General features: G+C 44.6%; 1 protein-coding gene across 3 annotated transcripts in view; it reads left to right on the top strand.

Moving 5' to 3' along the window:
* The window catches only part of LOC112882759, a 35,419-nt gene extending 20,429 nt beyond the window's left edge, over window positions 1-14,990 (top strand). The window contains exons 1-24 of one of the 3 annotated variants that reach the window (XM_025947892.1): window positions 7,690-7,887; window positions 8,499-8,722; window positions 8,895-8,994; window positions 9,113-9,214; window positions 9,364-9,423; window positions 9,503-9,581; window positions 10,692-10,839; window positions 10,956-11,079; window positions 11,232-11,409; window positions 11,493-11,521; window positions 11,633-11,781; window positions 11,856-11,958; window positions 12,081-12,176; window positions 12,467-12,522; window positions 12,624-12,753; window positions 12,957-13,019; window positions 13,166-13,225; window positions 13,371-13,532; window positions 13,633-13,706; window positions 13,806-13,899; window positions 14,015-14,151; window positions 14,236-14,316; window positions 14,469-14,574; window positions 14,674-14,990. In XM_025947892.1, coding sequence (XP_025803677.1) covers window positions 7,690-7,887; window positions 8,499-8,722; window positions 8,895-8,994; window positions 9,113-9,214; window positions 9,364-9,423; window positions 9,503-9,581; window positions 10,692-10,839; window positions 10,956-11,079; window positions 11,232-11,409; window positions 11,493-11,521; window positions 11,633-11,781; window positions 11,856-11,958; window positions 12,081-12,176; window positions 12,467-12,522; window positions 12,624-12,753; window positions 12,957-13,019; window positions 13,166-13,225; window positions 13,371-13,532; window positions 13,633-13,706; window positions 13,806-13,899; window positions 14,015-14,151; window positions 14,236-14,316; window positions 14,469-14,574; window positions 14,674-14,730 — 2,610 coding nt within the window. In that variant the 3' untranslated portion in view covers window positions 14,731-14,990. Of the gene's footprint in view, window positions 1-7,689; window positions 7,888-8,498; window positions 8,723-8,894; window positions 8,995-9,112; window positions 9,215-9,363; window positions 9,424-9,499; window positions 9,582-10,691; window positions 10,840-10,955; window positions 11,080-11,231; window positions 11,410-11,492; window positions 11,522-11,632; window positions 11,782-11,855; window positions 11,959-12,080; window positions 12,177-12,466; window positions 12,523-12,623; window positions 12,754-12,956; window positions 13,020-13,165; window positions 13,226-13,370; window positions 13,533-13,632; window positions 13,707-13,805; window positions 13,900-14,014; window positions 14,152-14,235; window positions 14,317-14,468; window positions 14,575-14,673 lie in introns of those variants that run through there. The other 2 variants (XM_025947890.1, XM_025947891.1) reach the window with 2 other exon arrangements.
* The last annotated feature ends 1,261 nt before the right edge of the window (window positions 14,991-16,251 follow it).

Raw genomic sequence — 16,251 nt, 5'->3', positions numbered from 1 at the left:
CGCATGCCGAGTGCTGGCAACAGATGGTGCAAAAGTGGTGCTCCAACGAGTGGGAGGAGTCGCACAACGCTTGCCGGGAGCGGCGTTTGATGATGCCCGGTGTACCACACCATCAAGGCAGCCGCAGCCTCAGCGGATACGCAGAAGCATGGGTACGCGAATTCATTTATTTAATCCAACACTCAATTATGCATGATTTCTAATTGTCTTGCTGGTTTTCTCGCAGTCATTGTTACATGGTGGCTAGCCTTGCTCCCTCTTCAAAGCATTAGCTATGGCCCACAAGGGAAATGCGACGTCCGATGTCAACTACAACCTGGAGGACGGGCCTGAGGCATACAGCAACGCGACCGCCCACAACCGCCTCAGTGAGTACTCATCAATGGCAAGGGAGGTCCATGGTCCAGATTATGATCCGACCACCGAGGACCTTGACGGTGAAGTCGTCATGAGGGTCGGAGGAGGTAAGAAGCATGGGCGGTATTGGATTGCCGATGGTGCAATCGACTCGTCCTCTACTCCTACTCTATCTCAGATTAGAGCAAGGAGCACCAGCGTGAGCCCTACCATACGATCTCGGCAGGACACTTCACAGTACCGGATACAGGCACTCCAGGTTATTATTTCTTTATATATCGTTTATTGATTATTATAGATCTTTTCTTTGCATTACTGTAACATTGGGGTGAAAATTTTGCAGGCCCAGCTAGAATTAGAGAGGAGGCTACGTGTGGACTTGGAGGCGAGGATGGAGGCGAGGATGAGTGCCGAGCGTGAGGCCGAGCGGCTGAGGATGAGGGAGATTCTTGATTACATGCAGAGCCTTAGCGCCGCAACGGGTGTTGCTCCGCCAGCTTCGTAGTTTTCTCCACCTCGACCTCCACCTCCACCTCCTGATCCATTTTCTACTCCTGTGAGTATGGGTAAGTTTTAGTCATGTATGATCATCATTTTTCTTGTCTCACACATGTAATCTCTTCTACTTTGTGCAGAACCAATCGGCGGCCTCAAATGATCCTCATGTTTCTCCAAATCAATCTAATTAGCCAATTTGGTGATGGTTCTCGAAATTAGTCAAATGATCATTTGTTGTGAACTTGTTGTGATCCTATTGTAATCAGTGGTTTTGAGAACTGTTTGTGAACTTTGTGAATTTGTCCGTTGAACTCTTGTCAAACTATTTTGCATTGCTTATTAACTTCGTTGTTAAACTCTTGTAAAATTTGTGGTCGATCAGCTGTTGTAAACTTGTAAAACTATTGTGTGAGGCTTCCCAACGGGGTCAGGGAGGGAGAAAATAGGCGTGTTCAAAAAAAAATTTATACCTTTGCCGAGTGCCTCTCACGCTGCTCTCGGAAAAAATTATGCTCTTTGCCGAGCGTCCTGGGTCAGCACTCGGCAAAGATTATGCTCTTTGCCGAGTATCAGTCCTCCAGCACTCGGCAAATCGAGCGTCACTACGCCAGCACTCTGCACAGAGCATACACTTTGCCGAGTGCTGGCGTAGGACGCTCGACAAAGAGCATAATCTTTGCCGAGTGTCTTGTCACTTTGCCGAGTGCTTCTCTCAGGCGCTCGGCAAACGTCCGTCACCATTTATTCCGCCATCATGGCCATTTTTTTTGCCGAGTGTAGGATTAGGCGCTCGGCAAAGTCTTTGCCGAGTGCCCGACAGAAAACACTTGGCAAAGAGGCCTTTGCCGACCCTTTCTTTGCCGTCTCCTATTTGCCGAGCGCAACACTCGGCAAAATCTTTGCCGAGTGCTTATGTTGTTTTGCCTAGTGTCTCAGACACTCGGCAAAGGAGGCTTCTCCCGTAGTGCCCACCACCCAGCCCCCGCCGCAACGTCATCGACGGCTCCACCACCTTCCGCTCCGCTACAGTCGGTGAGTAATACACCGGCAGGCTTGATTATTATTACATTCTGGTTTGTGAATGCTGCTCCGATCCCCACATTGCTTGCTTTGTGCATTGATCCAGTACTTGACGATGCCAAATTAATCGGTGGTTCAAAGCAGCAGTTCATCACTGCGAAGTAATTAGCAAACAAACAGTTCGAATTGACAAGCATATAACTTTTTTTTTATGATAGCGTAGTCAATTATAAATTTAGAATAATATAGCTTTTTTGAGTAATATAGTATTAGATTTGAAACAATTTGAGACCTACAAAATACAAATAGTTCATGAAAACTTATATCATATGCAATTGATATTATTCTCGGCTGTATATGTTTAGAGGATGGAAGACCGTGAGTGGATGTACAGTGGCCGCTTAGGTCAGGGTCAGATCACCGATGAATGGATCGACAAGACCGATGCTTTCTTGGAATGGGCGTTTGGCGAAGCTGCTAAAGGAGCGAGTAAAATAGTCTGTCCAGGAGCGAGGATGAGCGCCGAGCGTGAGGCCGAGCGGCTGGCCGAGCAGCAGAGGATGAGGGAGATTCTTGCTTACATGGAGAGTCTTGGCACCGCAACGGGTGTTGCTCCGCCAGCTTTGTTATTTTCTCCACCTCGACCTCCACCTCCACCTCCTGATCCGTTTTCTACTCCTGTGAGTATGGATAAGTTTTAGTCATGTATGATCATCATTTTTCTTGTCTCACACATGTAATCTCTTCTACTTTATGCAGAATCAATCGGCGGCCTCAAATGATCCTCATGTTTCTCCAAATCAATCTAATTGGCCAACTTGGTGATGGTTCTCGAAATCAGTCAAATGATCCTTTGTTGTGAACTTGCTGTAATCAGTGGTTTTGAGAACTGTTTGTGAACTTTGTGAATTTGTCCGTTGAACTCTTGTAAAATTATTTTGCATTGCTTGTTAATTTCGTTGTTAAACTCTTGTAAAACTTGTAGTCGATCAGCTTGTTTGATGCATCTGTGTAGCTATTGTAAACTTGTAAAACTATTGTGCAAGGCTTCCCAACCGGGGAGGGAGAGAAAATAGGTGTTTTAAAAAAAAATTATACCATTGCCGAGTGCCTCTCACGCGGCACTCAGCAAATAAATCTCTTTGCCGAGTGTCACTCCACCAGCACTCGGCAAAGAGCATACGCTTTGCCGAGTGTCACTACACCAGCACTCGGCAAAGAGCATACACTTTGCCAAGTGCTGACCTAGGACACTCGGCAAAGAGCATACACTTTGCCAAGTGCTTCTCAGGCACTCGGCAAACGTCCGTCACTGTTTCTTCCGCCGTCATGTCCATTTTTTTTTGGCCGAGAGCAGGATTAGGCACTCGGCAAAGTCTTTGCCGAGTGCCCGACAAAAAACTCTCGGCAAAGAGGCCTTTGCCGACCCTTTCTTTGCCGTTTCCTCTTTGCCGAGTGCAACACTCGGCAAAAGGTTTGCCGAGTGCTTATGTTGTTTTGCCGAGTGTGTCAGACATTCGGCAAATGAGGCTTCTCCTGTAGTGGGAGGACGAAGGGAGGCATCTAGTTCTCGAGGAGGAAGACGGTGTCGCGCACCAGCGTGTTGTGGTTGACCGCGGCCGGCCGTCGTTCGTCACCTGGAGGAGCTGGAGGAGGAGCTCGGTCGCGGGACGCCATGGAAGAGGAGAGGGATGAGAGATGGGGGGCATTTTGGTGCAAAATTATTTGTAAACACGTCGAATAGGTAAGTAGCGGTTTATTTGTAGGAACTGCGAAATTGTAATGGTATATTTGCAATATGCTGAATAGTAATAGCAGATGTCTGAACTTGATAATTGTAATGGTATAAATGCAATTAACCATTTTTCAAATGTAGAATTGCACTTCTTATGAGATGGAGGGAGTATGCCTAGCCATCTCTATAGCACCGAATCGCAAATTTACTACTACAAATGATCCTATCACTGCCGTTTCAAAAACATCCGCACCGCTGGTTCGACGACCCATTGGATTAGGATCGACGGTGATAGGTAGAACTATCACCGCCAGATCTAGAACCGGCGGTGATGCCATTTAAAAAACAAAAAAATAAAAAAAAATATCCGCTCGCACCGCTTGCCAACGGCTCCACGCGCCTCTCTCACACGTTGTCGCCCGCTTGCCGCGCCTCAGCGCGCCTCCGCCTGTGCGCCACCACCCGCTCGCCGCGCCTTGGCACGCCTCTGCCCCCTCGCCTCTTCCTGCTTGCCTCCACCCACGCGCTGCCGCCTGGTCACCTCCGCCCGCAGCTCCGCGCCGCCGCATGCCTCCGATTGCTCGCCTCGGCCCGCACACTGCCGCGGCCGCGGCCCCCTTCCTCGGGAGAGGGGTTGGGGAGGGCTGTGGCGTGGGAAGAGCGAGGGGCGGCTCCGCGTCCTGACCTCGCTGGAGGAGCAGCGGAGTGCGAAAGGAGATGGGAGTGGGAGAAGAATGAGAGGAAGTTAGGGAGAGAAAAGAAGACGGGTTCACATCAGTGTCGGGTCCTCTTACGATCCAGCGGTGATAGTGAGCATCACCATCGGTTCGTAATACGATCCGACGGTGATGCTATTTGAATGTATCACCATCAGGTCGTATTACGACCCGGCAGTGATACCCACTATCACCATCGGATCTATTTGGAACCGCGGTGATAAACTATCACCATCGGTTTGCACCAAACTGGTTGTGATAGAGCATTTGCTATAACAGATTCTGTAGCAGGGAATTGGCCATCGAGCGGCGTACGGCCTACAGTCAGTGGCGAAGTCACCTTATGTTTTCGTGGTGCCGGTACGGTGCACCATGGTAAAAAAAAAAAGTCTCCCCTATAAACTTGATCATATTTATCTGGTATCCAATAAAAACCAGTGCACCATGGTAGTTTTTTCATCACTAGCTTCACCACTGCCTACGGTGGTAACTGCTGGCACAGGTCGCGTCAAGGCAGCAAATCGCCGACGCGCGGTCCCGGAGGACGTATCGGCGTATGGCTTATGCTTGGAGTGGCTGTATTATTATTGCCGGCTCCCGATCGCGCTGACAATAGCATCTCCTCCGGCGGTTCGCGCCGGCCTCCGGCGAGACATATATAGGTGGGCACAGGACACCGGCCGCCGGCAGTCAGCAGACGGCGGAGCGAGCGACCTCCGAGCAGACATTGCTGGACGCAGACCGCCAACGAGCCGATAACAGGCTTCGGCTGGTCCTGCGCACGCTCCATTAGATCCACTCACTCTCCTCCCGTGCATAAGCCAAAGGAAAAGGAAATTCATGGCCCGGCCGGATGGGGCCCGTCGATGGCCACGAGTGAGGTACTGACGTGAGTTGAAAAATATGATTCGAACTGAATTTTGACCGTACCTAGCTCTAAACAGCACAGCTAATTTTTATACATATAATTAATTATGGAATTAATTCAAAATACTCTTGTTTGGTTTATGAAATTAATTATGAAGACTGCTAGTTTTTTAATTAATTGAGTTATATAATTGCGCAAAAGTATATCTTTAGTTGTATTAAGCATAGACCTCATATTCCATTTCGCACTGGGATCCCAAATTGCTGGTGGGCCAGATACAGTCCGGCCTGCCTGCCCGTCTGCCCACCTTATCTCTCTGCTGCGAGGCCGGACGACGACGACTGGTCGCGGCGGGTTGGAGGCTGCTGCAGCCTTTTTGAAGGTTATTTGTTTTAAAAATATACACAAGGTTATTTGTTTTAATATCAATCTTCTTCACTTCACACCGTCACCCTAGCTCCCTATGTTTGATTTTTTACGTAGTGTGTGGTGGACACACGGACTGGCATGTCAGTGACTACTACGTCACGGGGACTTAATTTCAGATTAGCAACTTCCTACCACCTGCTACCCATGCAGCCCGCAGCCCGCAGCCCGCAGCCCGCATGAACCTCAACTGCACCCCTCCCTGCGACCCTGTCCCCTGCCACCAGCATCCAATGGAGGGAGGTTTCGTAGCACGACCACCTCCGCCGACTGTCCGGCCAGCCTCATCACACCGGGTGATGTGACAAGATATGTATGAAATTACTTGTTACGTGCAATCTGTTACACGTGAATCAAAAAACATTTATTCAAAAGAAGTCTAGTATATCTGTATGCTAAATGTGGGGAGAGTCGCATATGTTTCGGAAAGATATTATACAAATCCAGACACTCAGCAATATACGCGTACTGGGTTAACAAATTTGAGATTGATGAAGTTACCGTAGATTCTACAAAAAATCTAACCAACATATGAGTTATACTTTAGTTGAATTGTACTTTAGTTGGGAAGAAGTCGTGTATGCTTGGATATGTGCATATGCAGAACTTGGACTTCGAATGAAAGCTGGTGCATAATGTTTTGGAGGGTAGCTAGGTAATGATTTTCACGCATCAAATGAAATAGATCCTCCTGGAGATGTCATTTTGGTACGCAACTACTGCTGATGGGAAACATGCGTCTAGAAAAAGAAAAAAAAAGACATCCATTTCTTCAGTTCTGCGTTTATCTCTTGAAAAATAGTTTGGAAGGTTGGGACGAGGAACAATAGATCAATCTATGTACTCTAAGAATAACTACAAATATATATATATATATATTTATATATTTATATATATATGCGCTTCAGTGTCGCGGATAAGTAATGCAGTGTGAGACTGTGAGCACGCAGCATAACGTGTGATTGTCGATGATGAGGATGTCACTACTCACCATTTGTGTTTTAAGTGCGAACTGGTGCTCCGCCCCTCCCTAGCTCGAACAACTAGTTCTACTTGTAGAACTAGAGAGTGGCAGTGGAAATATGAAGGGGCATTAGTGACGTACTTCCAGTTTGATCACACCAACCAGTAGTGAAGCTGGGTAGAGTCACTATTACCCGGTTGGTGCTAAGAACTAATAGTGAAGACCACTTCTCCGCTCCAGATTTGCGAACCAGGCGGGGTGATAGCCATGGATATCACTTCAGTTTGCCAGTCCCGATTCCAGTTCTAGTTATGGTTCCAGTTGCTTGTTGGCTGCTTGTTGCATCTGCAAAGCAAGATAAGATTGGGAAAGATTTCGGCAAATGCGAAGGGAAACGCAGTAGTGTCCTGATTCCAGAAGGCCAATCTCTCCGATAAACAGTCAGTTTCGTGATCGCAAGACACATCGCAGGACAGACATTAGGGAAAACCCAACCTATAGTGTCTATGGCTAGTGTCTTTATTATCATATCATCAAGACATCATCTTTAGAAACTGCACTCTACAACCTATGATGTCTTAGCGTGAATTCAAATTAAACTCGCTCTTTTTTCTCCACCTATCATATTTGTTCTCCATTTATTATGAAGACATCACCTCACTCCCAATTGTATTATCTAGCGTATTGGTTTACGTGTTGACACTAAGTCTTGCATGAGATCCAATTTCTTTCTCTCTCATTTATTATAGTGCCACATAAGCTAAAAAAATTTTATGTGGTGGTATAATTAATGCTAGAAAAATTATTCTACGTGGAGAGTTGGGGATAACCTTGAACCATGAACGCAAATGCTAGGCCGCACCAGTCATTTACCGCAGCCTACCCCACCTCTACATACCTAACCAGCAGAATAACCAATTCAAGTTGCACAACGCCCCACCTCTACCTAACCAGAGGGCACAACCAATTGAAGCTAGACAATTTCTGGATCGATCGATCTCTATATAAACAGGGGAATGTTGTGCAAACTGTCAGCCAAACGCAGCACAGAGGCGCCCCAATAAGAACTAGCTAGCTGTAAGCCTGCAGGTAGAGAGAGAGAGAGATGAGGGTGGCGGTGGTGGGCGCCGGCTTGAGCGGGCTGGCGGCGGCGCACGAGCTGGCCAGGAGCGGCGGCGGCGCGCGCGTGACTTTGTACGAGAAGGAGGGCCACCTCGGCGGCCGCGGCAACAAGGCCGTGGACGTCGACGACGGAGACGGCGGCCGTGTCCTCGTCGATCTTGGCTGCATGGCCTTCAACACGGTGCGACCATGCATACGCACTACTACTGTACCGTTACGTTTTGAAAAATGCAAACAGCTGACTTTGCTGCTGCCTATGCAAGCAAAGACGTCATCCATGGGTTGGGGGTGGTACCCTAGCTCTGGCCTCTTCACGTATGCGCAAAACATTTTCTTGCCTTTTGCCATTACTATAAAACCTTTGCGCAACAAAATAAATGGTTATTCAAGTTGTACTATCAGCATATATAAACTAAAAACAAAAAGATCCAAAGCAGACTCATGACGAGTGCTTAATCTCCGAAAATAACTCAGTCAAGAAACACATTTTTTTGGTAACAAATTGATACTGCCATGCATAGTGGTGCCGAACTGAAGAGCGTAACTGAGAAGATCAGTGTTAGCAATCCACCACCTTGAACTGTTTGCGATGGATACACCACAAAGTAATGGGTCAACTTCGCAGACTACCAATTTCAACGGCCACTACGGGAACCCTTATTAGTGTGGAGCTAGGGAAAATACACACACTGTTCTATTTGAAATGAATAATGTATAGCATTTGTATAGTTTTGTATACCTTGCTACTCGTCTTCTACGAGTTTGCTTTAACAAAAGAGCTAATAATTTCAGATGACATGCCCAAACCTGATGAAATGGTTTGAAGGGCTGGGGGTGGAGCTGGAGCCATCGGACATGTCATTCTCGGCAAGCATGCGGTTGGGCAAAGGTGTAGGCTTCGAGTGGGGCAGCCGCAATGGTGTATCTGGTGTTCTGGCGCAGAAGAGCAACCTGCTTAGCCCCAGGTTCTGGCTCGCGGTCCGTGAGATATTCAAGTTCAAGAATCATGCTCTCAGGTAAGCTAGCAGCCAACAATGCTAGCTGCTTTAATTTCGTCTTTTACTTCTTGAAGACAACACTCCCCACAATGCTGAGATGTGTCATGCATGTCTCATATGCATGCCATGTACACACATGTATATTGTTGCTGAATGATTGATTGGTTTGCTCCCTTCCTTTGATCTGAAGGTACCTGGAGGACCATGGAAGAAACTCTGACCGCAACGAGACTTTGGGGCAGTTCATTCAGTCACACCGATACTCGCAGCTCTTCCAGGATGCTTACCTTGTATGCAACTAGCTGACTTTTATTTATATATATATATATATATATATATATACTCCTCTACATCTTCTTATCATCAGTTCAAGTTTAACAGTGTGGCAAAACTACATGTCCGCTGCAGATTCCAATGTGTGCATGCATCTGGTCCTGCCCGCCAGATGGAGTATTGGGCTTCCCAGCTCTCCCCGTCCTCTCATTTTTCCGTGACAATCATCTTCTCGAGGTGCCTACATATAGATGCATCTACTTCAGATGTTGATTTCTTTCTTCTCTTTAAATTTCTTAATACTCATCGTGAATCGGAAGATAGCTTGTTAGTCTGACAAATACCATGGTGCTAATTCATTAAATGGAACTTTACATTGCATTCAGTTGTTTGGTCGGCCGCAGTGGCTCACCGTCAAGGGTGGTTCGGGGTCCTATGTGAGCAAGGTACTGTAATTTTTCTTCAGTAAAAAGTAGGAACGAATAAGGATGGTGTAGCATATAACCCTTCGTGTATGAGCAGCAGGTCAGGGAAGAGTTGGAGAGCATGGGGTGTCACGTAAAAACTGGCTGTGAAGTCAAATCTGTTTCAAGGTTCAACGAAGGTATATCCGCTGTTCTGTATCCATGTAGATGTTTCTTGCGCTTCGTTAAAAATAGATGCATGGGAGGGTGCGATAGCGGCACTACAAGTTATGTAATGCAAAATAGTGTCACAAAATAATTTGTTTTTTCTTTGTTAACATCTATACAAGATCCATAGAAATGAATTGGCATAATCTTATAAAGATAATATCCTACCTAATATGACAGAACAGCCCATAAATGGATGCGGGACACTAATAAATGGACAAGGAGTACATATAAGGTGGCATCAAAATGCATACCCATAGGGGCATGACCCAAGAAGCACACTGTTGTTCTGCACTTTACCTGGGACTGATCCAAATATTCGCAAAATCTCCCATCGTTCGGTTATTCCTTTGTACGAGGAGTGGTCTGTGCTTGAATTGGTAGAGGCAGCGTTGCATACGAGCGGACATGGTAGCCTGAAGGCAGCAGGTAACAGCACTCACTAGCACATTGAAGACAGTCCGTGGAACTGCAGCTTCACGTGTTATGGGATCCACCACAAGGTTTGGAGTAAAGGATTTGGTCAATGATAGTAAACTTGTTTGGTCCTCAATTAAGAAAGTCACTGTCTTTCTATAGTATCCTATTGAGTGCTTCCCGTAACACTGAATTTGCTATTGACACACTATTTCAAACCGATTAGAGATGTGTGTTGATGATTTGTAATGTTGATTCCATCAAGGAGCAGTAGTGCATTTACATGAGCGAGCTTTGCAACTTTGTTCTGATTGTTGTTGCTCGTGTTATCGAACTAGTGCGAAAGCACTTGACCAAACTATGGATGGCAATCTCTGGTCTTCCAAAGCAGAAGGTCTGAGAATTGGTCCAGACCTCAAATAAAGGTGCCAATTGGGAAAATGGAATCTTGCAGCAGATGGGGTTACATTTTTTTAGTTTTACTGGTCTGAGGCAGTTCTGGACGATGCTGCCAGTGCCAATATATATAGGGGTGGAAAGGCATTTACAGTTTACTTGGATTCAGGAAAAAATGTTTTTGAATTGCCCACTACAGTTACGACTTCCTATTGTAAATTACCCTACTTATTCACTTATGAGAAAATGTTACGCTGCTGTGGAAACAGGTTACCAAATTTTAGACGTTGACGGTTCAGAGGAGATGTACGACAACATCATATTTTGTCTTCACGCTCCTGATGCACTAAAAGTACTAGGAGCTGAAGCCACACTTGATGAACTGAGGATTCTTGGAGCTTTCAAGTATATCAACAGGTAACGCTGCCGTCTATTTTGTTATTCTATAATGATTAGATCTTTTTTTTGAAAGGAAAATAATGATTATATCTGATACAACATTTTACCATCTCTTGTATTCTCCTTTTCGGCAGTGACGTGTACTTCCACTGTGATGAAAGTTTGATGCCACATAATTCCTACGCATGGAGCTCCAGGAACTTCCTGGGGACAACAAGCAGTGACGTCTGCGTAACCTACTGGCTAAACATACTTCAGGTGCCTAAGTAACCTAGCAACTTCATGAAGTAACATTACCTTTTGGTATTTTTCATGTCATGGATGATCAATTAATATATTTATTATCTTTTACACCACATGGAATGATGATGAGTAACAGAGAAACCTTCTTCTTCCTTTATTTTTGCTAGAACATTGAATCTTCGAGGCCTTTTCTTGTGACATTTAACCCTCCTCATGTTCCCAATCATGTATTGCTCAAATGGCAAACGAGCCACCCAATTCCGTCCATGGCTGCTGCAAAGGCTACCCTTGAGCTCAATAACATCCAAGGAAAAAGGGGAATATGGTTCTGTGGCCCATATCAAGGTTTCAATTGTTTCACTGCAACCTGCCATTAACTATTTTCATAATAATTTTAAGTCTGAAATGTCCCTTTTCATGAATAACAGGCTACAGATTCCATGAGGACAGTGTGAAGGTATTTACCGCGCACCAGCCCTTTTAAGTTCAATCACAAAGGCGCCAACTATTATTCAAAAATAAATATTTATGGGAGTGCAATCTGTTTATGCATGGTGATTTATTTCAGGCTGGGAAAGTAGCAGCTTCAGAATTGCTTCAAAAGAAATGTGACCTTTTGGTTAACCCAAAACCAATGGTCCCATCATGGACTGAGGCCGGTGCACGTTTTCTGGTAGCAAGAAATTTTGAACGATACATGACCATCGGTAACGTGAGGTGAGGCTTGTACGAATTGACGATATACTACACAATCTCTGGAAATGATTCTCACTTTATTAGTTTGTGCACAGCATGCTGGAACAAGGAGGCACTACGTTTAGTTTTGGTAGAGCATGTGAAAGATGCCCTGTAAAATCTGTGATACTAGTACATGACCCGCAATTCTATTGGAAGGTTCCCTTCTCTCTTCTTCAATCTCATCTGAAGATCTTTTATTTATCCCTCTTTTAAAATTACATTCTACTTCATCACATCTCATGCCAGACATATCTCATTGTGCCTTTACCTTTCATTAGGTTGCAACAGAAGCAGACCTTGGTTTGGCATATTCCTACATCAATGGCTATATCTCATTTGCTGATAAGAGGGAAGGCCTTGTGAATCTTATAGTGGTAAGACTGTGTTCTGGTCAATTGGTATGTACATATTTATAAAATACAATAAAGTTATGATACTATAGCAAAGCACGTTCAAGATAATTCTGCCCATACAATTCATGTTTTCAATCTTTTGTAATATGTTCATATGCAAATTCTCAAAAAATGACCAGAATCAAGTACTGAAATCTCATGTTAACATTAATGGAGAGAGTACATTATATAGATTGTTCAGTTATATGAGCCCACAAAGCTACTGTTCTTTTATTTTTCTGACTAAATCTATGAGCCATATTGGTATACAGATTAGTTTTGCTAATAGAGGTGAATACAAAAGGTTGAGAAGCAGTGCCAGCAAAAGGTACCTTACTTCTAAATTACCATCTGAATTGTTTCATCAGAATGAAGGATTGTACATATATGAATGTGCTATTGTTAAACTTGTTCAAATGTGCCTTGCAGTAGGAAGGGCTGGTGGGCACCCTTTCTTGGAATCACTGGAGTTGCATTTGCAAAATATATTTTGCGTCATGCCTCAAGGAAGAACTCTGTATCAAAAGCTGCTAAAAATATCTCTAAGCACTATGATCTGGTCAGTGGACTTTTTTATAAAAATAATATCACTAACTGCTCGAGTTTTTTCTATAACTATTTTACATAATTCAAGAAATCAATGTCATATGTGTTTCTAATTTGTTGCCCCCATCCATATGGTACAAATCATTTGTTCCCATAGTCTAAAAGAACTGACAAAGCATTGACAGATTTTTTGCAATCTGAAATATTTGTGTGCAGAGTAATGATTTCTTTGCTCTTTATCTGGATCCATCAATGACTTACTCTTCTGCTATCTTCAAGGTTTGCCAATATTGTGATTCGATCTCTGGCTAGTGAATTATGTAACTCTTGTCTCGAACAAGTAAATTATGTAGTGTAGTGCTGTGAATAGTAATATATTCTGGAGATGGCTCAGTTACCTGGGTATTGGTTCTAATTAATGGTAGGCGGAGGACGAAAGCTTAGAGGCAGCCCAGCTACGTAAACTTGACAGTCTAATTAATAAGGTAAAAAGATCAATATGCATGGTGCTTTGCATGAACTCTTCCATCATAAATTTCTCCTGATATTGAGGTCGCCTCAATAGACACGTTACCTTATCAACATGACCCAATGATGTCCTAATGTTACAATGAATCCATTTAACTGAAGGCTAAGGTGGAGCCGGGGCATCATGTTCTTGATATTGGTAGTGGTTGGGGCACTTTAGCTATACGGTTGGTGAAGAAAACTGGTTGCAAGTACACGGGAATAACATTGTCTGAGGAGCAACTGAAATACTCCAAGAGAAAGGTTAAAGAAGCGGGATTAGAGGTCAGTGATGTACCTTTCTAGTTAATTTTATGTCACAAACTTCAACTTATATCAACATGGGGAAAACCCAAGATCACAAATTGATCCACTGTATATGCAGGACCGCATAACTTTCCTCCTTTGTGATTACCGTCGAATACCAACTTGCCATAAGTTTGACAGGATTATAAGCTGGTGAGTATAGTACTGCTGACAGATTAAAGGAGTGATCAGGGAAGTGATAGACCAACTGTTGATCTGATAAATATGTTTTATTCCTTGTTGCTTATTTAGTGAGATGATTGAACATGTCGGGCATGAGTACATGGATGATTTTTTTGGATGCTGTGAGTACCATTTGGCAGACCATGGCCTATTTGTCCTCCAGGTGCACCATCACCAACATATATTAATCGTATACCCATCCATTGTATGATTGAGAGTAACAAACGGTCATCAGCTAACTAGTTTTCATCTTCAAAACAAATTTATTATATGCACAGTTCATCGCGATCCCAGAGGAATTGTATGACAGAATGAGGAGGTGGCCCGAGTTTCTGAAGGAATATATCTTCCCAGGTGGCTGCCTACCTTCCCTAGCCAGGGTTGTGTCTGCCATGACTAATGCATCAAGGCTCTGGTATGTACTCAACTGCACTTCCTAGCTATTGTTTAACTACGACCTCCATGATTTATTAGTTCTTTCTTGAGCACACCTGTGCAGCGTACAACACCTTGAGAATATTGGGGACCATTACTACCCGACTCTGATGCACTGGAGGGACAATTTCGTGGCCAACAGAAAGTAAATACAAGCCCTCGATCTCTAGCAAATTAAGCTATGTATTATTTAAATTACTCAATTAGTATTACTCTATATTTTTTATTCTCTTGCAGAAATGTTTTATTTGTAGTACATGACTCAATTAGTAGTCTCCTCTTTCTAATCTTTTGCAGAAAAGTTTCTGCCCTGGGATTCGACGAAAAATTCATCCGTACTTGGGAGTACTATTTGACATATTGTGCGGCTTTGTTCAAATCGCGCACAATTATGGACTACCAGGTATGCACATACTATCCCCACAATATAATCAACAATAGTAAACTTCAGTTATGTTCTAATAACTGTTGGTAAACTGTTTTGTATGTGTGCCACATGCAGATGGTGTTTTCTCGGCCAGGCGATGCCAAGTTGCCAAGCTATCTGACCATCGAGTAAATGGAAGAACTTGTGCTTATGTATCCCGATATGTGTTGGTGTTAACCGTGTTGTTTATGCTCTCATGTGAGTTGTAGTCAGTCACGTATGTGTGTGGAGGAGATCGAGAAAGTAGGTGCATGCGTGAGTTGGTTTGAATAAAGAGGACATGATCTGCATGTAAGTGGTTGCATGCAGGAAGTCCATGCAGGTGTGCACTTTGGCTTGGAGGTTTGGCCAAGTGAAACGTGGTCTAAAGAGTGGTTATTTAAGTCTTGTAATCAGCTTGCTTAAGTGTGTTGAAGAGAGGCACTGGTGTGGGGTGCCACAAATAAGTATGCAAGAATAATGGATGCACTTTAAACAAAGCCCATCCCTTTTCCTCTCTAAACAACAAGCAATCAGATCAACTAGCAACAGAAATTGCATTGTCTACGAAAAGGATCTTTTTCAGACAGCTTGACCTTTTGGTCTTCAACCACCAGTGCAGTTAGTTTAGCAATGGTGTGCTTGGAGTCATATGGAACTGTGATCTCCCCAATGCTCACATCCTTCAACGAAGCAGTCATGAATGGAACCATCTTGCCCTTCACACTGTACTACAGTTTACAAAGCAACAGCAATTAGAAATCAGAGCAAATCACTTCGAGGATTTTCTATAGTGTCCACGAGTTGCTAGTATAAATTACAAAGGTCCACACAGCTACAAACTTTATCCTAATGTTCTGACTGTTATAGCAGTTAGTTACAGCATTTACAGCTACAACGGATGTAAGTTTTGGGAGCTGAAAATCAACGACTCTGCACCAAAGAGAAGACTCTAGTTCTGGTTCACGGATACAAAAGAGAATTCGATTGTCAAAAGGAATAAAGAAATTGGGAACGTAGACTTTGTAACAGATGCACATTCAGAGCAGGCATATGAACCGAAATTCAGTGCAAAAGTGAACATATACACGACCAATCAGCTATACCTATATACCAGATGAACAAACATATTGATGCAGGGATGCAGGGGAACCAAAAGAACTATGATCTGCATTCCAATTTCACCCCATCAATAGTGCGTTGAAGAAGAATCAGGCAGCCTGTATGTTGGTGATCGGGGGCTGGGGAGAGTGGGCCTTTGGCTGGCTTTGGGGTTACCTGGGTTGGCCGGCCGGGGTCGGTGGAGCTGGCGGACGGCCGTTTGGACGGGGCTGGAGTAGTGCCGTTGGATGCGGCGGCGGCAACGTGGTCATGGACGGGAGAGCAGAGCGACGGCGACCTGGACGGGAGAGCAGAGCGCGTGGAGCGCCGCCGCCTCGGCGCAGTCCGGGCCGTGGGAGCGCCCCTTGATGGGCTGCAAATGGCGCCGCCGTGGGCCGCGACCCACCGCGGCCCGCCTCACATATCTAGTGGTTAATTTCTTTTCTGCAGCCCGCTTTTAATTTGTTGGACAGATCTGGGTTTGTTTTTTTCCTTCTTTTGGTGGCCCTGTTTCGTGCGCCCGTTCCTCTTATCTTCGTTGCATCCCCAATCAGGTAGTGTACGTGCGGTTTT

Source organism: Panicum hallii, chromosome 2 (assembly GCF_002211085.1).
Source record: "Panicum hallii strain FIL2 chromosome 2, PHallii_v3.1, whole genome shotgun sequence".
Lineage (NCBI taxonomy): Eukaryota > Viridiplantae > Streptophyta > Magnoliopsida > Poales > Poaceae > Panicum > Panicum hallii.
Note: the sequence above shows the minus strand (reverse complement) of the source record. Positions and strands in the feature narration are given on the sequence as shown.